At 39.8% G+C, this 27,552-nt stretch overlaps 2 protein-coding genes and 1 long non-coding RNA gene across 18 annotated transcripts in view; 2 read left to right on the top strand and 1 right to left on the bottom strand.

Annotated features, from left to right (window-relative positions):
- Nucleotides 1–18,861, top strand: part of nup188 (nucleoporin 188) — a 40,665-nt gene extending 21,804 nt beyond the window's left edge. Inside the window, exons 25-42 of the mRNA XM_061908211.1 lie at nucleotides 61–267; nucleotides 332–501; nucleotides 577–646; nucleotides 722–789; nucleotides 3,280–3,478; nucleotides 3,553–3,630; nucleotides 3,704–3,789; nucleotides 6,430–6,575; nucleotides 6,653–6,831; nucleotides 6,889–7,182; nucleotides 7,258–7,410; nucleotides 7,485–7,622; nucleotides 8,819–8,893; nucleotides 8,979–9,212; nucleotides 9,284–9,415; nucleotides 14,546–14,616; nucleotides 14,699–14,828; nucleotides 18,380–18,861. Coding sequence (XP_061764195.1) covers nucleotides 61–267; nucleotides 332–501; nucleotides 577–646; nucleotides 722–789; nucleotides 3,280–3,478; nucleotides 3,553–3,630; nucleotides 3,704–3,789; nucleotides 6,430–6,575; nucleotides 6,653–6,831; nucleotides 6,889–7,182; nucleotides 7,258–7,410; nucleotides 7,485–7,622; nucleotides 8,819–8,893; nucleotides 8,979–9,212; nucleotides 9,284–9,415; nucleotides 14,546–14,616; nucleotides 14,699–14,828; nucleotides 18,380–18,559 — 2,610 coding nt within the window. The 3' untranslated portion in view covers nucleotides 18,560–18,861. The remainder of the gene's footprint in view (nucleotides 1–60; nucleotides 268–331; nucleotides 502–576; nucleotides 647–721; nucleotides 790–3,279; nucleotides 3,479–3,552; nucleotides 3,631–3,703; nucleotides 3,790–6,429; nucleotides 6,576–6,652; nucleotides 6,832–6,888; nucleotides 7,183–7,257; nucleotides 7,411–7,484; nucleotides 7,623–8,818; nucleotides 8,894–8,978; nucleotides 9,213–9,283; nucleotides 9,416–14,545; nucleotides 14,617–14,698; nucleotides 14,829–18,379) is intronic.
- cdk5rap2 (CDK5 regulatory subunit associated protein 2) overlaps nucleotides 18,862–27,552 on the bottom strand; it is a 68,193-nt gene continuing 59,502 nt past the window's right edge. For 14 of the 15 annotated variants that reach the window (XM_061908206.1, XM_061908207.1, XM_061908209.1 and 11 more), the window contains 6 exons: nucleotides 27,225–27,457; nucleotides 27,014–27,151; nucleotides 26,803–26,941; nucleotides 19,612–19,658; nucleotides 19,473–19,512; nucleotides 18,862–19,194 (listed from right to left, as the gene is read on the bottom strand). In XM_061908206.1, the coding sequence (XP_061764190.1) occupies nucleotides 19,118–19,194; nucleotides 19,473–19,512; nucleotides 19,612–19,658; nucleotides 26,803–26,941; nucleotides 27,014–27,151; nucleotides 27,225–27,457 (674 nt within the window). In that variant the 3' untranslated portion in view covers nucleotides 18,862–19,117. The remainder of the gene's footprint in view (nucleotides 19,195–19,472; nucleotides 19,513–19,611; nucleotides 19,659–26,802; nucleotides 26,942–27,013; nucleotides 27,152–27,224; nucleotides 27,458–27,552) is intronic. The other variant, XM_061908200.1, reaches the window with a different exon arrangement.
- On the top strand, nucleotides 22,136–24,409 carry LOC133557614 (uncharacterized). 2 transcript variants are annotated; one of them, XR_009807803.1, is made up of 4 exons: nucleotides 22,136–22,485; nucleotides 23,621–23,713; nucleotides 23,817–23,933; nucleotides 24,032–24,409. It is a non-coding gene; the product is annotated as an uncharacterized LOC133557614 (long non-coding RNA). The 2 variants fall into 2 exon arrangements; XR_009807802.1 differs by having other exon boundaries at nucleotides 23,817–23,960.

Raw genomic sequence — 27,552 nt, 5'->3', positions numbered from 1 at the left:
TGCGGGTATTTTGTCCTCCCACGAAGGTGTGATTTCTCACCCTCGATCTCCCGCTACCAGGTCGCCCCTATGTCCGTGTACGCCTGCCTCGGCAACGACGCAGCCGCCATCCGCGACGCCTTCCTCACTCGTCTGCAGAGCAAGACAGAAGACATGAGAATCAAAGTCATGATCTTGGAGTTCCTGACTGTTGCCGTGGAAACTCAGCCAGGCCTCATTGAGCTTTTCCTTAACCTGGAAGTGAAGGATGGCAACGAGGGGTCAAAGGTGATTGCTGTGGAGATTAAATCCCCCAAATACTTGAAATGTGAACTCGCCAACTACTTTGCAGGAATTCCTGCTGGGCGAGTGGAGCTGCCTTCATGTGGTGCTCAACCTAATTGACTCCAAGCAGCAGGGCAAGTACTGGTGCCCCCCATTACTCCACCGAGCTGCCTTAGCCTTCCTCTTGGCGCTGTGGCAGGACCGCCGAGACAGCGCCATCTCTGTCCTACGCACCAAGTAAAACGCATAGCGCCTCACGCACGTCTTCGGTTGATGACGACTTGAGTCACATGACTATTTTTTTCAACACAGAGACAGGTTTTGGGAGAACTTGACCACGCCACTTTTTGGAACCCTGGCGCCACCTTCAGACACCACTGAGGTTTGCACAAATGTTCTTTTGCACTTGATTTGCATTTTGTAATTGGTGGACTTAAATACGCACTTTCCCCTGCAGCCTTGTGTTCTAGAAACGTGCGCCTTTGCCATGAAAATTGTCTGCCTGGAAATCTTCTACGTCCACAGGTAAACTTTTGAACGTCCTTCCTTCCCAGCCACCAACGAACAATTTAGTTTTCAGCTGGGGAAACACCAAGCTATCTGTTTACAGGGGAACTGCACTTTCTGGAATTTTGCTTACCATTCACAAAACAACAACTAGAGAACTACTTTTTTTAATGCATTCTGATTTGTAAAATACGGCAAGCATGAGGTGGCTAACAATGCAGCTAACGGGAATAATCTATTGCGCCGATACAGCCCTCCTAAAAGAACTAAAACCACCAACAATACTCCATTTACAGCTCGTGAAATGCTAACGCTAAGGAACTACTTTTAGCGGCGCAGTGATCACAGAGAGGTAACTCCCTCAGAATCAGCTTGATTGGCAAAGTATGTTTAACACACAAGGACACTGACTTGTTAGACTTCTGCAGCTATTGACATACCGTGCCGGTGAGCGGCTGCATCGCCTCTGATTTGGTGGAAATTGATTAGAGCAGGGGTCACCAACGCAGTGCCCGTGGACACCAGGTAGCCCGTAAGGACCAGATGAGTAGCCCGCTGGCCTGTTCTAAAAATAGCTCAAACAGCAGTACTTACCAGTGAGCTGCCTCTATTTTTTACATTTTATTTATTTACTAGCAAGCTGGTCTCGCTTTGCTCGACATTTTTAATTCTAAGAGAGACAAAACTCAAATAGAATTTAAAAATCCAAGTAAGTATTTTAAAGACTTGGTCTTCACTTGTTTAAATACATTCATTTATTTTTTTACTTTGCTTCTTAAAACTTTCAGAAGGACAATTTTAGAGAAACAATACAACCTTAAAAATGATTTTCGGATTTTTCAACACTTATACCTTTTTACCTTTGAAATTCCTTCCTCTTCTTTCCTGACAATTTAAATCAATGTTCAAGTATTTTTTTTTATTGTAAAGAATAATAAATACATTTTAATTAAATTTTTCATTTTAGCTTCTGTTTTGTCGACAATGAATATTTGTGAAATATTTCTTCAAACTTATTACGATTCAAATTAAAAAAATATATATTCTGGCAAATCTAGAAAATCTGTAGAATCAAATTTAAATCTTATTTCAAAGTCTTTTGAATTTCTTTTAAAATTTTTGTTCTGGAAAATCTAGAAGAAATAATGATTTGTCTTTGTTAGAAATATAGCTTGGTCCGATTTGTTATATATTATGACAAAGTGCAGATTGGATTTTAACCTATTTAAAACATGTCATCAAAATTCTAAAATTACTAATGATGTTCCATAAATAATTGTTTTAATTTTTTCAAAAAGATTCGAATTAGCTAGTTTTTCTCTTCATTTTTTTCGGTTGAATATTGAATTTTAAAGATTTGAAATTGAAGCTAATCTATGTATCAAAATTGTATTTAAATTTTTTTCCTTTTTTCTCTTTTAAACCGTTCAATGAAGTGTTTTTTTCATAATTTATTCTCTACAAAAAACCTTCCGTAAAAGAAAAAAAATGTACGACAGAATCACAGACAGAAATACCCATTTTATATATATATATATATATATATATAATACATAGATTTATTTATTAAATGTAAATTGAGCAAATTGGCTATTTCTGGCAAATTATTTAAGTGTGTATCAAACTGGTAGCTCTTCGCATTAATCAGTACCCAAGAAGTAGCTCTTGGTTTAAAAAAGGTTGGTGACCCCTGGATTAGAGATGATAAATCATGCCACTCATCCAATTTATACCCACAGTAATCGAGAAAGACACAAGACGCTCGTTTTTGTCTTTTTGTGTATGTCTTTTTTATTTTTTTAAATTTGGGAGGATTATGATGAAAGACACTCGTTTTTGGCCTTTTTTGTCCGTCTTTTTTTTTTTTTTTTTTTTACATTCGTGAGGACTCTGAGGAATTCTTCACCTAAACGGAAAGATAAAAACTTCAATCAGTCTTTGACTAAAACGTTGTACAGTAAATTGTTTTATGTTCATAGTTTGTATTTCTTGTTTAGCACTTAGCAGTCGTGCTACTTGCTGGATTTGCTTTTCACACAGCTTCTAAAGCTTGTAGATCATTCTCCTTATATTCTGGCTCAAAAATATACGTTTCTGGATCATAATTTGTTCTAAAGTAGTCTTGGTTGTCTTTCATGATTAGTAGATAGTACAGAAAGGAACGTAATACGTCTGTCAAGTCAATACACTGTCATGTGCTCAAAATGAGCAAACTACGTAAATATTACATGTTGTTATGAATGTGCCTATTACTACATTACATATAAACTTACGATGTTCATATAAAACTTTGATGGAGGTTTTTGGATGTTTTTAAAAACACCATTACCTCCATTGTAAGCTGACTCTTGCTATTGGTTATTTACGAGTTAGAATTCATAATTTATAAAAAAAGAAAAATGTGCTTGTCTTGCTTAAGGATTCTGAACAATAGACAATATTCCAATTGCAGCTCACCCCTTTAAACTTGTCAGTAAACATATTTTTCATTCGTTTGCATGGTTGCAGTGGCTCGTTGGAGGCATCTCTGAAGGACGGCCTGCAGAAGTTCTCTAACACGCGGCGCTACGAGTGCTGGTCGCAGTACGTTAAGTCACTGGTTTGCCACGTGGCGGCCATGGAGGACGAGGGCGTGTGCTACTTTCCTGAGCAGACCCACATGCTGATGCTGGCCTGGCGCATGCTGCTCATTCTCGCCACCAGTCACGTAAGGCCGGTGGTGATGATGGTGATGATGTGTTACCATGGTGATCTGCAGTGATGCTGTCTTATCTTTTTTAGTCTGACGTAATGCAGCTGACTGACAACCAAACCAAGATGAAACTTTTTATAGATGTGCTGGATGCCACCAAAGCTGCTGTGAGCTCCTCCACCTCTTCTAGTCTTCATCCTGGGCTTTGCTGAAGCTAAGTCCACTTTGTCTTCCACTCAGCTGACCAGACCAATGTCTGTGCCGTGTCTTCGCCTCGGCTCCATGATGGCCACGCTGCTCCTTGTCCTGCTCAAACAGTGGCGAAGGTAAGCGCTAATTTTTGTTTTAGTGAAAGATTTCTGGTTTTAGTCTAACTTTAGTCATTTACAGTGGAACTTTGATTTCCCGACTTAATTGGTTCTTGAATAGGCTTCTTAAGTAGACATGTTATATTGAAGCAAATGAATCCATAATAAACAGTTAAGTATCACTAATGGGTTCTAGCCTTGACAAAAGTTGACATTTTATTAAAAGTTTGTACACTCTGAAAACAATATAAAATTACACAGTACTGTATATCAAATAAAAAAAGCAAGGGGGGCGATGGATAGGGCTAGGCAATGTGGCCTGAAATCGATATTGCGTTATATGTTGCAGCCTTCTGTGATTACGATATCACAACATGTTATTTGGTATGGAACTTATAATAAAAGCATTTAAAAAACGGATTACAAAGGCTCCGACTGCATTAAAGATGCCCTTTTCAACATCCTCATGGTAACATTTTTATTAAAGAAAAAAAATTCAACAATAAGGACCATTAGTGGTTTAACATAACACATTTATTAGACAATTGTCTACACTTAACACAGTTACAAAGTTTGTTGTAAAAGAAAATGACCGGCCCGGTTAAAATGATTGGTGTTCACGGCTGTCACTAACTTTGTCTCATCAACAGTGCGAGTGCACACATACAAAAGCAGTCCAAGAGAAGCAAAAAACAATTTGGAGTCATGTTGTTGTTAAGATAGAATATACATTCAATGAAAGTTAATGCTAACTGTCCAAATTACTGTTATTAGCTAACAACACCTCATGCTAATGCTTGTGCATGTGTTACGTACGTATGTAATTATGTCATTACATAGGAGAAGCCGTAAGATACTGTGTAAAAAAAAAATACATTGCAAAGTTGGCGCCCTCTATCTGTGTAAGTGTTTCAAACAGCCATTTTAATATAGTGTCGATTTCTGTTGTATTATTTTATTTAAACTATTTTTAATCTACTTGTTAATTTACTGTAAATTCCTGGTTACTTTCGGTTGTAAAATATTCCAACTAAACTTTTGGTAAAATGTAATAAACACTTATTCTTTGTTGTTTGGATACTTTACATCCGCATTTTAGGCGATACTACAAATTTGGGTATTGATCCAAAACCAAATAGTTACATGGAGCAGTGTTGGTCATACCAATACTTTGAAATACTTGAAATTTTAAGATCACTTCGGATGGCTCTCAAACAATGTCAATTGAAATGTAAATAACTAGCTATTATTGGCTCTAATTTAAAATAAAATAATACAATTTGGATGATAAGAAATGTCAATTGTTGTATCGAGTCAACCATATGCTGATACTATACTTGGTATCGTCAATGTCTGTATTGATCCGCCCACCCCTGTTTACATACTAGTTTGCAGTTAGCTTATCCTCCTACAGTGTGTAGTAATGTGTAGCATGGTTAGCTATTCCTCGTCTTCCAGGAATGATATTTATAAGACATGTAATTTATTTGCCACACATAGACTTAGAAGTAGTAGCTAAGCACTGTCGCTAGTTGGAAAACTACATTCCATTGAGGACGTGTTCATTGCTGTCAAATTTTCGAGACACAGCTCGAATGCGTGATTAACATGCATTATCCCGTGGCTCGGTTGGTAGAGCGGCTGTGCCAGCAATTAAAAGGTTCCAGGTTTGATCCCCGCCGCCGCTATTTTGATCAGTGTTGTCGTGTCCATGGGCAGGACACTTTACCCACCCCGCTCCCAGCGGTTTCACTTAGAGCTGGGCTCATAATACAATATTTTTAAAGTTTTCTTGACACCACCTTTTGGGGGTGGGCGATAATGGCCTTTTTTAAAAATCGTGATATTTTTAGGCCGTATCGCGATATATGATATATATCTCGGTATTTTGCCTTAGCCTTGAATGAACACTTGATACATATAATCACAGCAGTATGATGATTCTATGTGTCTACATTAAAACATTCTTGTTCATACTGCATTAATATATGATCATTTGAAACTTTCATGCAGAGAAGGAAATCACAACTAAGTCAATTTACCAAAACTGTATTAAAGTTATTAGCAGGTGACTTTTCAAATGATGCTACATATTAGCAGTAATGCTATTTTTGGTAGCAACGTTTGTGCCCCACACTTGACAAATTAAAGTTGTCTATTCGACATATTCCCACTTGAAGCCGAACCACTGCCAGACGATGACCCGTGCTGTTTTTCTTGGGAAATAATTCTTCCTTCATGTACCAGATTCCCACCTTCTTTCGCAATTTCATAACACGCCGCTAGCATCACGGCTAACGTTAGCCACGCTGCTACCTCTCTGCTGGGCGAGGGCTTATACGAATGTGACGTATGACATGACAGTATGTGACGTATGTAAGAACCTGCGCTTAAACGCTGTGAGAAGAAGACACAAGAAGGAGTGGGAATGCCCGCAGCTAAAAGCAACTGCGGGAGAACGTATACTCAAATTTTATGATATAGTCATTTTTTATATTGCACAGAGACAAACCCGCGATATATCGATATATCGCCCAGCCCTATAACGTTTATTTATTCTCCCTGCAAATCTTGTTATGCTTCACCTTATTTCAGTCAGGTCTTTGACTGTAACTATTAGTCAACGGACAAGCCTTCATTCTTTGCTGTCCTATCCAGCGTGGTGGCCACGGCCCCCGACGTGCTGTCCCCGCTGTCCCTCATCCTGGAGTGTGTCCTACAAGCCGACCAGCAGATGATGGAGAGGACCAAAGCCAAAATATTGTCTGCACTCATTTCCGTGCTGCAGATCCAAGGGCTCAACGGTACCGTCGAGTTTAAACATGTAATTTGATCTCGTTGTCATGGTTACAAGGAGGAGGAAAATGTATGTGTGAGCCAGGCGGTGAGATTTCCCAGCTGCCCCAGTTGCTGTCTTCAGTGTGCGAGACGGTCAAAGACGAGGCCTTGGCGCTCATCGACAACACACGTCACGTCCAGCGCTCATTGGAACCCCCGGATGACGAGGACAGCATGGAGACGGACGTTCCTCGCGGACCCCAGAAGGACCAGAGAGACGGGGTACGTCCGACTCGTGTCCTTTTTGTCTTCACGTTCAACTTCCCGGCTGTCCCGCAGGTGTGTGTGCTGGCGCTCCACCTGGCCAAGGAGCTGTGCCGCGCCGACGAAGACGGCGAGCACTGGGTGTCGGTGATGAGAAAGGTGCCGGTGCTGCCGTCTGTGCTGAGCGCCATGGAGCTCAGCCTGCGTTCCAAGCAGAACCTCTACTTCACCGAGGCGGCGCTGCACCTGTTGCTCACGCTGGCGCGCACCCTTCAGGGAGCATCCACCGTCGCAGGAGCGGGGGTCATTCAAACAATATGTCTCCCTCTCCTCGGCGTCTATGAAGGCTCCTCCAACGGAAGCTCGCAGGTAACAGCACCTCCTTTAGTGTGTTTGGGAATTTCCCACGCATTCACACTGAAACTGTGGCGTCCTTTCGAACAGAGTTTCACCCGCAAGTCTCAGGACTCTGCGTGCTGGCCTGGCGTCTACCGCCTGTGCATGTCTTTGATGGAGAGTCTCCTCAAGACGCTGCGTTACAACTTCATCAACGAGGCGCTGGACTTTGTCGGCGTGCACCAAGAGCGCATCCTGCAGGTGAGTTCAAGCACGTGTAGACTTGGATGACAAAATACTTCAAAAGTACAACTGTTGTCTTCCTCTGTGCGCAGTGTTTGAACGCCGTCAGGACAGTTCAGAGTCTGGCTTGTCTGGACGAGGCCGACCACACAGTTGGCTTCCTGCTGCAGCTTTCCAGTTTTTGCAGCGAGTGGCAGTTCCACTTGCCCAAACTGCTCCATGACGTTCAGGTGAGGTGAAAAACATATGTCATTAGAGCTGCGCGATATTGATGATGTCAATTTCACGACAATAGTTTTTAATACCGTTAATTAGGGCTGGGCGATATGGCCTTTTATTAATATCTCGATATTTTTAGGCCATGCCCTGATATATATCTTGATATTTTACCTTAGCCTTGAATTAACACTTGATGCATATAATCACAGCAGTATGATGATTCTATGTGTCTATATTAAAACATTCTTGGTCATACTGCATTAATATATGCTCATTTTAAACTTTCATGCAGAGGGAAAAATCACGACTAAGTCAATTTACCAAAACTGTATTTATTAAACAGTGACTCAAACATTGATGTAATTTCCAAAACAGAACGTGCAAGATTGTCAGAGACATTTTAAAACAAGCTATTAGTGCACTTTTGTGCATGATGTCAATAAGATGACTGACTTCCTTTATCGTCATTCAAATTTGAACTGTACAGGAGTGCAGGATAAAAAAACAATAAGGTGCAGTGTTTGCATTTACAAAAGAAGTTGCAGATATAAATAGATTTACAGATAATTATATTCCACTTTTGCATTTGCATCCACGTTTACGGATGCATTTTATATTGTCTTTATATTCCAGTGAGTCAATCCGTTTTTTGGGAAAAATTGAGGGGGTTATTCTTATGCTTACCGCTAAACTAGACCTCTTGGATGTAAGCAGGGCTGGGCGCATTGGTACAAATATCGACAGTAATAATACCAAGTTTATCATCAGTATATGGTCAGGCTGGGTAAAAAAATTTTTTTTTATTTATCACAAAATATTTTGTTGCTTTTGTTTACAAACTCAGGAAATAAGTCCCTGGACACAGGAGGACTTTAAGAGCACAAATCAAAGGGTTTAATTCAGAGCCAATAGTAGGAAATAATTCAAATATTTCAAATTTACATGTTTTGTCTGATTATAATTGTGATCAAAAATGGAATCATTCAAAGGTATTGAACATTTGAAGTATGACCAATACTGCCATTAAATTATTGTCAAAATATGGACATAAATTGTACTTAAACTAATGATTAAAGTTTATTGAATACAGCAAAAAGATCAATAAAATGTTAACTCTTCCAACTAAATGTTTATTTTGAAGGTCTCCTGTTAAGAATTAATCGCCTGGGTTTTATTTCGGTTGAGCGTGTTTTCTCGTGTTGTGCAGGTGAACTTGTGCTACTTGTGTCAGACGTGCACATATTTGCTGCACAGTAAGAAGATGCTTCATCACTACCTTCAGGTCCCACATTTATTATTAGTAATTATAATATTCATATTAGTAGTCATATGTAAGTACATCAAATACTTGATTCTTCTCCCTTCAGGCTAAGAATGGCGAGTCCTTGCCACCCACGCCTCTCGCCAGGACACAGCGCCCTCCGCAGACGCCCTCCAAGGAGCCAGCGATAGCGTGCCGAGGTGAGCGGGAGGAGGCGGAGCAGAAGGCGGAGCAAAAGGCGCTGTTGGCTGTGCAGTGCAGCCTCCTGAAGATCCTCAGCAAGACGCTGGCCAGCCTGCAACATTTCACACCTGACTGCTGCCAGATCCTCCTGGACCAGGTCTGGCCCGCCAAGCCCTGCCCCCTTCCTCATGTTGCGTAAATAATGTGTGCACGTGTCTGTGTGTGTAGTGCATGGACCTGGCCGAGTACAGGACCTTGTTTGTGCTCAGTTTCACCACGCCGGCCTTTGACCCCGATGTTGCGCCTTCCTTTGGGACCCTCCTGGCCACCATCAACGTGGCTCTGAGCATGCTCAGTGAGGTATTGCCACACTCTTTTTATTAAACAAACACAAATAAAAAGGCATAATGTCGAAGCAAATCAGTTGAAATTATACTAAAAATATGTGTAATGTACCGCATTTTTTGGCCTATAAGGTGCACTGTCGATGAGAGGGTCTATTTTCATAAAGAAAGTCATGTTATGAATTTTTTTTTTTAGATGTAAAACACTTACTTGTGGTCTACATAACATTTAATGGTGGTTCTTTGGTCAAAATGTTGCATAGATTGTTTTACAGACCATCTTCAAGCCGCTTTCTGAGCCGTCTCTTCAGAATGCGGCGTTCTATTTACGTGCCTCCACTTAGACAGCGTTTTCTCCCCGTCATCTTTCTTGTACCGGTAGTTTTTAGCGCTTGCTTAGCGAGTTTACTTACAGATCTAAGTTCTATACCAGGGTTGTCCAAACTACGGCACGTCGGTGTCTTCAATTTGGCCTGCGAAATGGCACAAGTTTACTAAACAATTAGATCGGGAGCAGTGTATCCATATCATATATAAGTGTCCAGGGGTCTGATTGATGCAATTTTATCGCCGACGTAAGTAACTCTGCCTTTAATTGAACTTTTAGGTCGATGAAGTGCAGCATTGACTTGTAGGACCTAATCCAAACAACATTCCTTAGTCATAGTGTAGAAAAAAAATCAACAGGTACAAAAATGGCCACACAACACTGCTCATTTAACTTTGTGGATATAATTTTTAAAAAAGTCCAATCAAAATGTAAAAAAAAATCTAAATTACATATTTTTAAAATAATTTTTATGTACTCGTGTGTATATATATATATGTGTGTGTGTGTGTGTGTGTGTGGATATATATATGTGTATGTGTGTGTGTGAATGTATGTATGTATACATATATGTATGTATGTTTTTGTGTGTGTGTTAGCGTTGTACAATATACTGGTATTAGTATAGTACCGCGATACTAATGAATCATTTTCAGTACAATACTGTCTCTGAAACTACACAATCATGGAATGCTTAGAAGCAGACACTGTGTAGACAGAAAAGGGAGAAAAAAGGATTGACACCAAGTATACATTTGTAGCTCATCTGTTTCAAATGTTAGATACACAAGCTATTACTAGTGGCGGCCATATATGATTGGCTGCTGAGGCGACCCCAAAGGTCACTGGCGCGGGCGCCCTAGCGAAATCATTTAACTATGCCCTGATCTACACCTGTGCCAAATTTGGCGCTTTTAGACAAAAGTGAACGAAAATATCCCTGAGAGCCTCCACTAGTACACCTAATTTTTACATTTTGGAAATATGCTAATTAGGTGTCCAGACACACCCAATCCTAAAGATGATTTTTCCATCATATTTTTATTTGTCAAAAAACATGAAATAGACACCAAGTTTGGATGTGTAGCTCATCTGGTTCAAATGTTGAGGCAAAAGCGTGTTCAGGTGGCGGCCATAATGGATCAGCCGCTGTAGCGACCCCAAAGGTCAGCGGCGCGGGCGCCCTAGCCAAATCATTTACAGTTGTGAACAAAATTATTCAACCCCCACACAATTCTGGTGTTTTAGCAAGTTGGACATTTATTCCGTATTTTGTTTATAGTCATATCAAATAAAGATGTGTCAAATAGACAAATGCGACTTAAATTGTAACACTGTATTTTACAAAATACCAAAAAAGGTATTCTTTGGTATTATTATTATTATTCAACCCCTTGAAGATCATAACTCTTAAGAACAGAATTTGAATAAGGTATTTTCAATCAGGTGTTGAAAACACCTGTAGATGTGATTAGAACCATAACGAGCAACAATTAAACTGACTGAAAAAGACTGACGCTCAGCTTCTTGTAGATGGTCAATGGTGTATTTGTAACATGGTGAAGTCCAGGGAGTGGTCAAAGAAGTCAAGAAAGGAGGTAATTTCTCTTCATAAGAAAGGATATGGATATAAGAAAATAGCAAAGACATTACACATTCCAAGAGACACAGTTGGGAGCATAATTTGCAAGTTTAAAGCTAAAGGCACAGTGGAAACACTACCTGGGCGTGGTAAAAAAAGGATGCTGTGTGCAACTGCTGAAGCGTACAGTGGTGAAAAACCCCCGGGTAACAGCTGAGGAACTACAACAGGACATTGCAGAGGGGGGAAGGCAGGTTTCGTCCCAGACAATAAGGCGCGCACTACGAGATGAAGGCCTCCATGCCAGAACTCCCATTCGCACCTCACTTCTGACTACCAGGCACAAGAAAAATAGATTCCAGTATGCCAAAAATCATCTGGACAAACCCCAAAGGTTTTGGGAAACTGTACTATGGAGTGATGAGACAAAAGTGGAACTCTTAGGGCCTATGAATCAACGTTATGTCTGGAGGAGAAAAAATGAATCTTACAAAGACAACAACACCTTTCCTACTGTTAAGCATGGTGGGGGGTCAATCATGCTCTGGGGCTGTTTCTCTGCCTCAGGTAACGGTAATCTCCAGCGCGTTCAAGGCATTATGAATTCTATTTCCTACCAGGATATATTAGCAGCAAATGTCATGAAGTCAGTGAAGAAGCTGAGGCTTGGGAGACGTTGGACCTTCCAACAGGACAATGATCCCAAGCATACCTCCAAATCAACATCAGAGTGATTGTAGAAGAAGGGCTGGAAGACTCTGGAGTGGCCTTCACAGTCGCCAGACCTAAATCCTATAGAAAAGCTGTGGTGGGACTTGAAGAAGGCAGTTGCAGCACGCAAGCCCAAGAATATGAATGAACTGGAGGCCTTTGCCCAAGATGAATGGGCTAAAATACCTGTAGATGGTTGCAAGAAGCTTGTGTCCGGTTATGTATCACGTTTGAAGGATGTAATTACTGCCAAAGGGTGTTTTACTAAGTACTAAAGATGCATGTAACTAGGGGGTTGAATCATTTTGTCAATGAGATATTAAGAAAAATTTCCTTTTTTGGTATTTTGTAAAATACAGTGTTACAATTTAAGTTGCATTTGTCTATTTGACACATCTTTATTTGATATGACTATAAACAAAATACGGAATACATGTCCAACTTGCTAAAACACCAACATTGTGTGGGGGTTGAATAATTTTGATCACAACTGTAAGTATGCCCTGATCTACACCTGTGCCAAATTTGGCGCTTTTAGACAAAAGTCAAGGAACACACCCTAAAATCTCACTAAAGGCCCCCACTACCAGAAATAGTCGGGGCTTTAGGCGCAGCAGGTTATTAGGCGCAGTGTCAATGTTTGAGAAAATCCAGGATTTTAAATGTGCCTAATAGTTTGAAAAATACTGTAATCCCAATAAATGAGAATATTGTTCAAACGTTATTTGATTTAAGACAGATTTTTCGAAGGTAGGCAAGATTTTAAAGTTACATTTTGAATTGTGTGAATAGTATAATATTCAGCTTTTTATTTATGAGCTATAATCATCAAAATGATAAATATTTCACTCTGTGAGAAACGTTCTTGAAGAAAAAGTTTATTTTTCAAACAAATGACACGTTTAAAGGTACAGTCGTCCCTTGCCACATCGCACGTTTTTTTTTTAAAGCACGTTCTGCAATTATTTGTCCTTAAAGGAAGTGTTTTCAAGCATAAACACGACTAAATGAAGTAAAAATAATACTGAAGTAATTTTGTCCACTACATGGAACCTAACAGTATCGTGGCCACTGATTGGCTCAACTTCAGGAAACATTACTGTGTTGGATAAAATGAGTATGATGGGTTTATTTTATGTCTCGGGCCCTCTCATAATGTCAATATCTTATTTAGGAAGTAGTAGTTTTTTTAATGTTCCAACAATGAAAATATCTGATTTGTAATTGATTCCTATTTCACGGGGATGAATTAGCTATCAAACGCGGTCAAATCCGAAAACAATTAACAGCAATAAACAACTGTTGTCATTGAAGTTTATCGTTTATTTTTAACATTTTATACCAGGGGTCACCAACCTTTTTGAAACCAAGAACTACTTCTTGGGTACTGATTAATGCAAAGGGCTACCAGTTTGATACACACTTAGATAAATTGCCAGAAATAGTCAATTTGCTCAATTTACCTTTAATAAATATATCTATATATATATATATATAAAAAAAATGGGTATTTCTGTCCGTCATTCAATCGTACATTTTTTTTCCTTTGACCGAAGGTTTTTTGTAGAGAATAAATGATTAAAAAAACACTTAATTGAACGGTTTAAAACAGGAAAAAAAAGAAAATTTAATTTTGAAACAATTTCGACTCTTTAAAATTCAAAATTCAACCGAAAAAATTTAAGAGAAAAACTAGCTAATTCAAATCTTTTTGAAAAAATTTAAAAAAAGAATTTATGGAACATCATTAGTAATTTTTCCTGATTAAGATTAATTTTAGAATTTTGATGACGTGTTTTAAATAGTTTAAAATCCACTTTGAAATAAGATTTAAATTTGATTTTACAGATTTTCTATATTTGCCAGAATATTTTTTTTTAATTTTAATCATAATTTTTAAGAAATATTTCACAAATATTCTTTGTCGAAAAAACTGAAGCTAAAATGAAAAATTAAATAACAATTTATTTATTATTCTTTACAATAATTAAAAAAAAAAACTTGAACATTGATTTAAATTGTCAGGAAAGAAGAGGAAGGAATTTAAAAAGGTATATGTGGTTAAAAATCCTAAAGTAATTTTTAAGGTTATATTTTTTTCTCTAAAATTGTCTTTCTGAAAGTTATAAGAAGCAAAGTAAAAAAATAAATGAATTTATTTAAACAAGTGAAGACCAAGTCTTTAAAATATTTTCTCGAATTTTATAATTCTATTTGAGTTTTGTCTCTCTTAGAATTAAAAATGACGAGCAAAGCGAGACCAGCTTGCTAGTAAATAAATACAATTTAAAAAATAGAGGCAGCTCACTGGTAAGTGCTGCTATTTGAGCTATTTTTAGAACAGACCAGCGGGCTACTCATCTGGTCCTTACGGGCTACCTGGTGCCCACGAGCACCGCGTTGGTGACCCCCGTTTTATACTAACACAAAAGTTTTCCTTCACATCCTTTGATCTTTCTGCTCGTGTTCCTCGCTGACAGAATGGGTTCTTGTCACGCAACGTCATATTTGTGTTTGTTGGTCAGATGGAGAAGAAGAAAGACATTTCTTTGAGCGTGGTTTCTCTGGCCTCCTCAGAGGAGATCCAAGCGCTCAAGTGAGGACTTTTTTCTTTCTTACCTTCCTTCAAAAAGCACAATGCCGCAGTGATTGCCCTTCATCCCCTTGTCGCATTTCAGGTCTCTGCTGATGTTCACCATGGAGAACTGTTTCTACGTGCTCACCTCTCAGGCTGTGTGCTGCCTCAAAGACGCCGCCATCCTCCCCCGAGACAAACAGCGACTCAAACAGGAACTCAGCTCGGAACTGGTCAGTAGCAACTCCTCGTCTCCTCCATTTTTAGACCACTTTACCTCATGTTTGTTTTTCATGACACTTTTATGCCTCGAATAGAAATGTCTCGTTTACATCACAATGGTGCTTACCAGGCGGGTGCTCAGTTTAACATCACATCATAATTTTAGTCTTTATTTGAAGGGACAATGCACAAAAACATTAAAGAGCCAACTGAAATGAGATTTTCTTATTTAAACGGGGATAGCAGGTCCATTCTATGTGTCATACTTGATCATTTCGCGATATTGCAATATTTTTGCTGAAAGGATTTAGTAGAAAACATCCACGATAAAGTTCGCAACTTTCGGTGCTAAGAGAAAAGCCCTGCATCTACCGGAAGTCGCAGACGATGACGTCACATGTTTGATGGCTCCTCACATATTCACATTGTTTATAATGGGAGCCTCCAACAAAAAGTGCTATTCGGACCGAGAAAATGACAATTTCCCCATTAATTTGAGCGAGGATGAAAGATTCGTGTTTGAGTATATTGATAGCGACGGACTAGAAAAAAAAAACGCGATTGCATTGGGACGGATTCCGATGTTTTTAGACACATTTACTAGGATAGTTTTGGGAAATCCCTTATCTTTCTATTGTGTTGCTACTGTTTTAGTGAGTTAAATAGTACCTGATAGTCGGAAGGGTGTCTCCACGGGTGTGTCTTGACGCGCAACGTCTCAGGGGAGTCGACGGCAGCTATGGACGACACAAGTTCAGCTTTTCTCCGGTAAGAACTGACTTTTTAACCACAATTTTCTCACCGAAACCTGCTGGTTGACATGTGGTCGGGATCCATGTTCTCTTGACCGCGCTCTGATCCATAGGAAAGTTTCACCTCCAGGAATTTTAAACGAGGAATCACCGTGTGTTTGTGTGGCTAAAGGCTAAAGCTTCCCAACTCCATCTTTCTACTGTGACTTCTCCAATATTAATTGAAGAAATTGCAAAAGATTCAGCAACACAGATGTCCAAAATACTGCGTAATTATGCGGTTAAAGCAGACGACTTTTAGCTGTGTGTGTGTGTAGCGCTCATACTTCCTAAAAACCCTTGACGTCTAGCGTACACGTCATCATTACACGACATTTCGAAGACGAAACTCCCGGGAAATTTAAAATTGCCATTTAGTAAACTAAAAAGGCCGTATTGGCATGTGTTGCAATGTTAATATTTCATCATTGATATATAAACTCAGACTGCGTGGTGGGTAGTAGTGGGTTTCAGTAGGCCTTTAAGCTCAAAGACAGATATGTTCTTTACCAGATTATAGTTAAAAAGCTAATTTCCATCTGCAGTCCCTGGCTACCTAAATTGAAGGATACAAAAATCCTGCAATAAAATTATGACAATAAAATCATACTATAGCATGTAATCACATTAAGAAAAGTCATAAAATGCCCTTTTATGGACACACTTAATATCCAATACAACCACAGCTCATTTACATCATCACACAAAGACAATACATGCTCTTGTTCACATCTGTCATCATTTGTAAAAACAACCATGATTTTAACACACACACCTCACAATTTCCAACAAAAATGCTGTCATGGATAAATATAATACACATGAAGTTGATGTGTCAAACATAGTGGCCACCTTAGTGACCATGTGAGCAGCTTTGATTGCTCTAAAGCCGAAGAGTAATCTGTTCAACTTTCAAATTTGTTGTGGGGTTGTTCCATTCCTTTATTGCTTTACATGAAAAGGCTGATTGTGCAAAATAGGTTTTACATCTGGGTACGCTACACTGCCCCCTGGTGGAGGCTCGTGTGTTTCTAGCTGTTGCAACAGATGTAAACAGGACAAAGTGCTCATGGAAAAGATGATGGATTTGAAATGAAAATTCTAAAAGTGCCTGGTGCAAAAGTCCTCATTCAATTTAAAATTGCTCACAAATTCCATGAATGTGAAATAAGGTTGTGAAAACAATTGATTACAATTCCAGCATCAAGGTAATGTTTCTTGACTAAAAGACCACTTTAATTCAGTTATAATACATTTTTCCACCACTTGTGACAGTAATGACAATATCAAACAGAAGAAGTCTGGAGCTTCAGTCACAGAGAAGTTTCTTGTGCGCAAAAATTATGACTAAAGTGGTAAGGCTATATTAATTTTGACAGTTTAAGAAACATTTTCATTTAATTTCTTTTAACACATTTGTATGTACGTTTTGTTTTTTCAACAAATATTTATGAGTCCCTTATTATACAGTATATGTGATTATTTTCTTACTCTGCCTGACCGAAGCCTAAGGTTTGTGTGTAGAAGAAACATTAATCTATCTATTTGATAAGGTAGTAAACTGTAAGTAGGTTAGATACAATTATTGAATATGATTAAAATCAAGAGTAAGAATAATAATTCAGTGTTAATATTTTAGTGGGCTCCCTCTGTAGTAGAAAATAACCCCTGCAGAATATTCAATCAATCAATGTTTACTTATATAGCCCTAAATCACCAATGTCTCAAAGGGCTGCACAAACCACAACGACATCCTTGGTAGAGTCCACATAAGGGCAAGGAAAACTCACCTCAGTGGGACGACAGTGACAATGATGACTATGAGAAAACTTGGAGAGGACCCCCCTCTCAGGGGACTGAAAGAAATGGATGTCGAGCGGGTCTAACATGATGCTGTGAAAGTTCAATCCATAGTGGATATTGTTTTACATATTTCATAGAAATATTACTAAATACAGCAAATATATTTTTTCACACAATTTAGTGTATTTTAACTATCATTTGGTTTTTCTTCATCCAAACAATCAAAATGGAGGATATGTATATTTTTGTATTTGAATTAAAACAAGACAAATTGTTACTTGGCTATTAAGAATTCCTCTGAGTTATTCAACATTGTGTGTGTTCCAGCACTCAATTCAAATTCATCAAATTAAAATTGTGTATAATTTTGGTGTTGACATGCTAAGATATCATTTTAGCACAGGGGTCGGGAACATTTTTGGCTGAGAGAGCCATGAAAGCCAAATATTTCAAAATGTATTTCCGTGAGAGCCATATAATATTTTTTAACACTCAATACAACTAAATGCGTGCATTTTTAAGACCAAAATTTTAAGAGTATAATGAGTCTCTTATTCTTTTTAATAACATTGTTATTCTACAAGTTAACCAATAATAAATATAATACTTCTTACCATTAATGCGACATCTTGGACAGATGTGATGGAAAATGGATGGTTGGATTAAAATGCATGAGAATGTTTGATAATTTGAATGTTATTTTTAACACTGTGATTACCAGCGGAATTATTAATTACTTATCATGGTAAGCTAAGATTTATCTGAGAGCCAGATGCAGTCATCAACTGACCTGCATCCGACTCTAGAGCCATAGGTTCCCTACCCGTTTTAGCATTATAGCTGACGAATCAAATTAGTGTCATATCTTATTTTTAGAACATAGAGGGACAATTAAAAAAAAAAAAAAAGACTTGTGGACTGCACATTGGTTTCTCCTCCTGATTGTGTCTTGTTGTAATCCTCTGCAGAGCACGCTCCTGTCCAGCTTGTCCCGCCACTTCCGGAGGGGCTCGCCGTCGTCCCCAGCCAGCGGGATTCTGCCGTGCACGCAAGCCAAGCCGCCCACGCCGGGTTCTAAGGGACTCCACGAAGGCCAGGAGCCGTTCATTCAGCTGGTACAGGCCTTTGTTAGGCTTGTGCAAAGATAACTTTTTTGTGTGTGTGACGGTGAAAAAGTTACCAAGTTGTTTTTGACTTTCTACATTTCAATTTCAATTTGACCAAAAGCAAAGTGTTGACTTGAGAAGCTGCCTGTGGTTTGTTGTAAGCTAGTAAGGCCTAGTTTTATAGACCTCTGTAACAAACACATTTCAAGTGCAACTTAAACATTTTTAAAGCTTTTCAAAAAGTTGTTACAATAATGGCTTTGTAAAATTATATGTTATCACATTGAAGCAGCCAAAAACATTTGTACTCAACATGTAAATGATAATAAAGGAATGTTCTTAGACATGTTTAAACTTTTTTACTATGTTCTTCAAGCTGACTGGATAAAATACAATTTGTCATAAAAATACATGTCGTTTTTTTGTATATGCATAATTAAAAAAAACTACCGCTAACTGTACAAAGAAAGACATTGAACAAAAATCAGTACCTAAAACTCTAAAGCAGGTTTTGTGCAAATTAAATAGAAAAATATTCTGAATCAAAAGTAAGCTTGACAGCAGGAAAATCAAACGTTAAAACTGCAACAGGAAGTTTCTTCACTGCTCTTCTGAGGAGTCCAAGGAACTTCTTGGATAGACTCCAGCACCCCCTACTGGCCATTTAGCACCACCTCCTGAAACAGAGTTGGACTTGCTTGAACAATGCTTGCCTGCTTTGCCACGTGGTTTCATTCAAGCAGCCTGCACGCGCATGCGAGTGACATCTTGTGGACTGTAAGGCACTTTGCATTCAGGAAATAAGACTGCACCGGTTAGCTTTGCATCAAGACTCAAAATTGCTAAGCAAGCCTTGCACAAGTTCGAGTCCTTCCAGATGCATCATGATGTCAGGGTGGCTGCATGCAAAAACCACATCATCATGCGTCAGAATGTCTACTTCCTGCTCACATACCTGCTGCTCCTCTCGGGCCAAAGAGGTAACAATGACTTTTCTAACGTTATGTCGCAGAAGATAAAAAAAACAACACAAGAAGTGATTTTACTGCACTGCAGTGACGCTGGTGAGATTCTTCTTTGTGTGTGGAACTCACCTCCAGATTGACCCGAGCATTTTTCATCACTCCGTGTGTGAGCGACACTGCATGAGGAAAAGTCAAGTTAATATTTTGGAAAGGCAGCCCAGAGATATTTTCAAAACTTATTTTTCATGACATCCATAAAGTATCAACACTCCACTTTTTTCCCCACATTTCGTTATGCAACAGTCTTATTCCAAAATGGCATACATTCATTTGTGTCCTAAAAATTCTACAACACAATAGTTCACAATGACAATGGGAGATTTTATTTTTTGCAAATATATTAATAAAAAAGCGTTCAAACATATGGCAGCATAATCAAAATGACTTGAGGCTGTAATTGCTGCCAAAAGTGCAACAACAAACTATTGAACAAAGATTCCTTATGTGATTTCTTTCTTTCAAATAAGTTAGCAAAAAAAAACTACTTTTCACATCGTCATTGTGGGGAATTTATGGAGAATTTTTAGGGTAATTTATGTACAATGTTTAGGGTTATCAGTTTTACTGTAACTGTAATCCGTTATTGTCATAGTATTTGATTCAGGGGTGTTTGATTGGACTATCAACCATCAAACGGAGTACCGGCCGAGGCTTGTTGGGAGGACAGATGAAGTCTTTAAATACAGTAATACAAGTCAAATATTCTAGTGTGTGCAGACAAAAACTTTTTATTTGCGTACGTTTGAGGGTTGCTGGTGTGACGTCACATGTCTAAAAACTGCTGGCCGTATTTGTCTGCACACAATAGTATTTGATCAATGGTCGAGGGCATTTTTGACTCGGGGGCCGCATTGGGGTAAAATATATGTATATAAATTATATATGTATATATATATATATATATATATATATATATATATATATATATATATATATATACACATACACCATATCTCCTTGAATAGCTGCCGGGCATGAAATATGCGCCTGCCTTGATTACTGCCGGGTTAAACTTGCTTTCCAAAATTATTAGCGCATGCTTATTACTATTACCACTGGGTCAAATTCATGACATCACGAGTGACTCCTTCCCTGTCGTCATTTTCAAAAACGGCGGAGTAGGTTTTGTTTTTGCTTGTACTATGCGTAAACCAGGGCTCTTGTTCCACAGCCATACAGATCACACTGAAGGTTGTGATATAAAACAACTTTAACGCTCTTACTAATATGCGCCACACTCTGTGAACCCACACCGAACAAGAATGACAAACACATTTCGGGGGAACATCAGGCCTGTAACACATTATAAACGCAACATAATTACCCAGAATGCCATGCATCCATGACTCTTGGCTAGCACCTAGCCTAGCTCCATGTGTCAGTTGAGGTGGGCGGGGTTGGGGGGCGCATGTATAATATAGCCAAGAGTCATGGATGCATGGCATTCTGGGTAACTGTTGCGTTTATAATGTGTTACAGGCCCATTTATAATGTGTTACAGGCCCAGTGCAATCCATTATGGATTGAACTTTCACAGTATCATGTTATACCCGCTCGACATCCATTGCTTTCCTCCTCTCTAAGGTTCTCATAGTCATCATTGCCACCGACGTCCCACTGGGTGTGAGTTTTCCTTTCCTTGCCCTTATGTGGGCCTACCGAGGATGTCGTGGTGGTCTGTGCAGCCCTTTGAGACACTAGTGATTTAGGGCTATATAAGTAAACATTGATTGATTGATTGATGTTACAGAGCCGATGTTCTCCAGAAATGTGTTTGTTATTCTTGTTTGGCGTGGGTTCACAGTGTGGTGCATATTAGTAAGCGTGTTAAAGTTTTTTATATCACAACCATTGGTGTAAAAGGTATGGCTGTTGAGCAAGTATGCCTTACAATCTCGTACGAGAAGCAGCGAAATGCACGTGTCTGGCCGGCACGCTGATAGCATAGTGTAAAGGTGGGCGTGATGACATGTTGTGGAGCAGTGGTCCCCAACCACCGGGCCGCAGAAGAATTTATTATTAATATTTTTTTTAATTAAAAATATTTTTTCTACTACATGCCTTGAATAAGCGCAGAAGTGAGAAGAGGTTTTAGATTAATTAACGCCCCGGTGGCTATTCAAGGAAATACGGTATATTTATATTCCTGAAGCACTGATTGACTAAAAGAGTGTGCACTTGCTGCAGCGCAGGTGCAATGAAATCACGTTATTGATGGGAAATTGCATTTTTAGACAATATGATTTGCCTGAGCGGCTAGGAGACACCGAGATTAACAAGCGGTAGAAAATGGATTAGAAAGAACAGACTTAAAAAAATAATAATTAAAAAATAAAATAAAGTTGTTTTTTATTAATTTGGGACTTCCCGCGGGCTGGATTTTGGACGCTGGCGGGCCATAGTTTGGGGAGCACTGGTCTATGGAGCCGCGAGGCTGGCCTTGCTGTACTGTCCTTTTGCAAAAGTAACGATCCTTCACATACACAAACGTGGTTACAATTTGTGACTTCTATTTGGGTTTTAGCCTTTTAAAAGAAATAAGTAGGGGGAAAAAAAATCCCAAATGAGAATTTTGTTTTGCTCACGTGCAGGGGCGGAGCTAGAGGGGAGGCCGGGGTAGCACTGGACCCCCCTGAAATCTGATTGGACCTCCCAGGTGCCACCACAGATGATTGACATATCGCGGCACTGCACGTCTTGTCGGAAGGAGCCAGTTGCATTTTTAAATCAGTGACGCCTATTGACTGCTAAGTCCCTCCTGTACAGTAGTTGACGCTATGTACCACAAAGCGTTGAGAGCCACGTTCATTAGGGGAGAAGAAAAAGAATCGCCACTGAAGAAGAGGAAGATTTGAACTGGAGTCGGTTATCGTTGCTGGAGACCGGAGAGCCGGAGATCAACAAAGTTACAAAGAAAAAGAAGGATAACCTTCTCTTCGTAAAGTAAGTTTTACGGTGGTGTCCTAATGAGTCACTGTTTAAAATAACTTTTGTAGATAGTTTTTTTTCCCTACAAGCAGAGAGCCACGGCATCAAGCAAACGTTAACGTTACATCTCATGGCGTCTTGCTTCCAACAGCCGCTAACGTCTCATTTAATTCATTTGGGTCGCTATTTATATTTACGTGTTCCTCCAATGATTCTAGAGGAATGAACCTAGAGGAGAATCAGCCAGCCAGCTAGCGGTTTCATGCTCTGTTGTAACGTAAGGTTCACACGGTCAACTAACTGAAAAGTCTGAATATTAAACTTAGGTCTACAGTGGTTTATTTGCCCTGACATGTTTTAGGCTTGAAGTGGAGATTTAATAACACTTTGTGATTGTAAGTGATGCCAGGAGTAACGTTAACGGGACTGGCTTATTTTTTCATAGGGTCAGTTGAGAATGAAAAGGCAGGGGGAGAAGATTTATGAACTCTTTTTAAAAAGAAGCAAGTCAGGGTCAGGAAAAGATGAGGCAGACAGCCAGGATTCAGGTCTGCCAGCAGTCCTGGCAACTCCCATCCTGGGACGAGTCAGGAGGAGAGAGAATGTGATGCACACATCCCATCATCACCAGGTCAGAGCATAGAAGCAGTCCCATGCTCACTTAAGTCATTTTAAGTTACAGGGTTCCTACGCTAGTATAGAAAGTTTGGAATTTCTACATTTCCAGGTCTGTAGTAATATGGAAGATGGAAACAATTGTATGGAAATATATTTATACTTATCTGGGTTATCTTAAGATTTGTGGGTAAATTATTTTGCATACACTACCTATCTACAATCTGCTGGAAATAATTTGGTGACTTAATGGCATACAAATTCAATAATGATAACAAATGATTTCCATGATGAATTGCATAATCTATTCACATGATATACTCATCTCAAATGTCACAAATTATTGGAATCTTTTTTAGATTATTTTTTTTACCGAGAAGTCTGGGAATTAGGGTCTGGACATTTCAAATGTGTAGGAACCCCTAAGTTTATTTTTAGATATTTTGAAGTGTTGGTTACTGATGTGTGTTGTTTTTTGAAGGTGGTTGTATGTTAATTTTGCTTACACTAATATTTTCATTTTTATACAATGTAGTTCCATTAGACACAGAAGGAAAAGATGGCAGCTCCCTTCCTGGGACTAGTCGGGAGAGAGAACTCACAACACAGCACAGCCCATCTTCACCAGGTCAGGGCATAGACAGAAACAGTCACATGCTCAGTTCAGTAAGTTTAGTTTTGGATATATTAAAATATTTATATTTTTATTTTAATTACACTATGCAATGTAGTTCCATCAAATGAGGACACGGAGGCCACTGACTCTAATGAGGATGTAGATAAGCAACAAGAGCCAGACCAAGAGCCAGCTGTCTCCAGCACTTTTGCTCATCCAAGAGGACCCAGTGGTAGATCTACCTACCTGAAACTTGCTAGTGAGCTGCAGTTATTGTCTAATAATCTTCAGGATCCCTTAACTGTGTTTTCATGACTATTTGTTTTCCAGATATTTCCAGATGCAAAGAGGAGGGACCAGTTCAGCCTTGTCTGACACAATTGCTGTTGATACTCCAGTCAGCACTGCTTCCTGTGAGAGAAGCTTCTCTGCTTTAAAACTGATTAAAACTCATCTCAGAACCACAATGGCTGATGACAGGTTAAGTCACCTTGGAACTCTCAGTATTGAGTCAAGGAGGGCACGTGCCCTCAACATGGATGACTTTGTGAAACATTTTGCGGCTTCTCATCATAACCGACGGATTATGCTTTTCTAAACCTTTTCCCTTTTCTGAGAGAGACAGAGAGAGAGAACTATGAATGTGTTGGTGCATTTTCACCATCTTTGTAAAAAATAGTTATTATTATTAGTTCTTGAAAAATTGTTGCCAAGTTGTGTTTTACATTTTCTGCATTGTTAATAAACTGCAAATTATATATACATAAAAAACATCTCCTGTGTGCTTTAGTATGTACATTTCAACATTTGACACTCCGATTGCAATTGATAAGTCAAGAAAAAAATTCATTGTTATAGTTTGTGGACCCCCTGAAATAGCGTTGGCCACCCCCTGGCCACCTCAAGGATAAAAGTCTAGCTCCGCCACTGCTCACGTGGATGAAAGACTGTATTCCTTTTATGGTTATATCCAATTCATTTTAAAAGAGAGGTCCTCAGAGGTACTGCAGGGATCTGTGACATTTTTGGTAGATGTTTTAAAAATATATTTTGTATATTTCCCATAACAAATGATTGTATTATTATATCCATATTAGCAATTACGATAGATAGATGCACAATACTGTTATCCATCTATCTATTTTTAAATTTTCACCGCTTATTCCCATGTGAAAGTTATTATTGCACAATACCAAAGTACTTTTAGAAACAAATACAACATAGTTGCAATACGGCCTTTTTAGTTTACTAAATTGCAATTTTAAATTTCCCGCGGAGTTTCTTGTTAAAAACGTCGCGGATGATGACGTCTGCGCGTGACGTCACGGACTGTCAGGACATATTAGCGCAGCACCACTTGCGGCTAAAAGTCGTCTCTTTTCATCGCATAATTACACAGTATTCTGGACATCTGTGTTGCTGAATCTTTTGCAATTTGTTCAATTAATAATGGAGAAGTCAAAGTAGAAAGATGGAGTTGGGAAGCTTTAGCCTTTAGCCACACAAACACACGGTGATTCCTTGTTTGATATTCCCGGAGGTGAAGCTTTACTATGGATCAGAGCGGTCAAGCGCACATGGATCCCGACCACTTATCAACCGGCAGGTTTCGGTGAGAAAATTATGTTAAAAAGTCGCCTCTTACCGGAGATCTGTGGAATTTGTGCCGTCCTTGTATCTGCCGTGACTAATTCCCTCAGACACTGGCCTCAAGACACCCGTGGACGTACATCCTCCGACTATCAGGTACTATTTAACTCACTAAAACACGAGCAACACAATAGAAAGATAAGGGATTTCCCAGAACTATCCTAGTAAATGTGTCTAAAAACATCGGAATCCGTCCCAATGCAATTGCCTTTTTTTTTTTTTTTTTACTTTATTTTTTTTTTCTAGTCCTTCACTATCAATATCATCATCCACAAATCTTTCATCCTCGCTCAAATTAATGGGGAAATTGTCGTTTTCTCGGTCCGAATAGCTCTTGCTACTAAAAACAATGTGAGGACATGAGGAGCCCTCACCCTTGTGACGTCATCGTCTGCGACTTCCGGTAAAGGCGAGGCTTTTTTATCAGCACCAAAAGTTGCGAACTTTATCGTGGATGTTCTCTACTACATCCTTTCAGCAAAAATATGGCAATATTGCGAAATGATCAAGTATGACAAACACATAATGGACCTGCTATCCCCGTTTAAATAAGAAAATCTCATTTCAGTAGGCCTTTAAATTCACTTGAGGTGTAAGTAGGTTACTGCCACCTAGTGGCCAGAAAATGACAGAGAATGACAGAGTGGAAGACTAAAGTGCGGTGTAGTTTAGTCTGTAATGGCCATAGGAGGTCCATCTATATATAATAAATATTCCAGTCACAATTAACTTGTGCTCAGCTGGGAAAGTAATTATATATACTTATTATGTCGTCCATGTAATTATTATGAAACTGTTGCAGGCGTATTAAATCATGTTAATATTAAAGAATGTAACGTTAATGAATGTGGGGATATAAAAGACATCCGGTCCTATCAGAAGCGGAAGCAGATGACACACCCCCTAGAACACCTGTCAGTCACAGCGTTTTGACCACGGAGCCACTCTATGGAAGTATCCTCATTTTTGACCATTTTTCTGTCTTTCAATTGGCCTGTGGAGAACCAGGACCTCACAGACTTTTACCAGGAGGACTTTTGAGTGTGACGCAATCCACAGCTGCGGCTTCCGAACAATTGTTTGCTGCCCGTACGCGCGTGCCGCCGTGCACACGTCTCGTACGTAACTTTGGGGACTTTGGGGGAATATTTGTGTGGTATAAACTTTGGGAGGTGATCGGTATTTTTGGGCTGTGGGATTGTTGTGTGTTGTGCGGGTGTTTGATTTATATTTGCGGGTTATATATCAGGGAAAGGGGAGGTGTGTGTTATGCGGGATTAATTTGTGATATATTAAATATAGCCTCGTGGTGTTGTGGCTAATTGTTATACCTGTTTTGTGTTTGTGTACGGTATTAATCATTCCCAGCTGAATATCAGGTCCCACCCGTGACTCCTTAATTTGCGTACTGACAGACACACTTGGGTAAAGTCTTGGAAAAAGTATCTTACGACGTTCGATGAGGACTCGCTCCATGCCTTCCTTCAGCTGGTTGGTGATCTGCAGGCGTTTGACCACGCTGCGCAGCATCTTCTCCCGCTGCGACAGTCGACTCTTCAGCCGAGCGATCTCGTTCTGCAGCAGCTTGTCCTGGCGGGCGCACGCATCGGGAGATCAGCGCTGACCCACGGACGCTGAGAGAGCAGGTGTGTGGTGCGCTACCTGCTGGTTGTCCTCTGCGGCGCCGGTTGGCAGAGAAACCTTCCACGCCAGCTTCAGCAGCCGGGCGGCCTCGTCCAGCACGTGCTGCATGGCACCCACGCACCCGGACAAGTCGCTGGCGCTCTGACGGTCCGCCGTCTAGGTAGTACAAGTGTAACGTTAGCGCTCCTGGCAAGGTGGCGGCACACGCTGGGGTCGAGGGTTGGCGTACCTTGCTGGTCCGCCACTCCTGCAGCTGGGCGTCCATGCGGCGCGACAGCTTGCGGCCGTCTGAGATGTGCTTACGCAGGGCGTTGTAGTCCTCCACCAGCGCCAGGATGTGGCGCCCTTTGTGGTTGGCCCACATGCCGTGACCCGGCACCAGGCGGAAGGGGGCGCCCGTGACGCTCTCGCCTGAGCTGCTGTCGCCACCGTCCGGCTTGGAGGGAGCCTGGCGATTGGCGTCTGGCGAGAGAGTTCCCGAAGGTCAGGGGCGTCGCTAGGGATTTTGGGCCCCATGAAAGGAATCTTTACAGGGCCCCTGTATCTTTACAGGACCC

Source organism: Nerophis ophidion, linkage group LG08 (genome assembly GCF_033978795.1).
Source record: "Nerophis ophidion isolate RoL-2023_Sa linkage group LG08, RoL_Noph_v1.0, whole genome shotgun sequence".
Taxonomy (NCBI): domain Eukaryota; kingdom Metazoa; phylum Chordata; class Actinopteri; order Syngnathiformes; family Syngnathidae; genus Nerophis; species Nerophis ophidion.
This window is presented reverse-complemented; position numbering and strand designations above follow the sequence as displayed.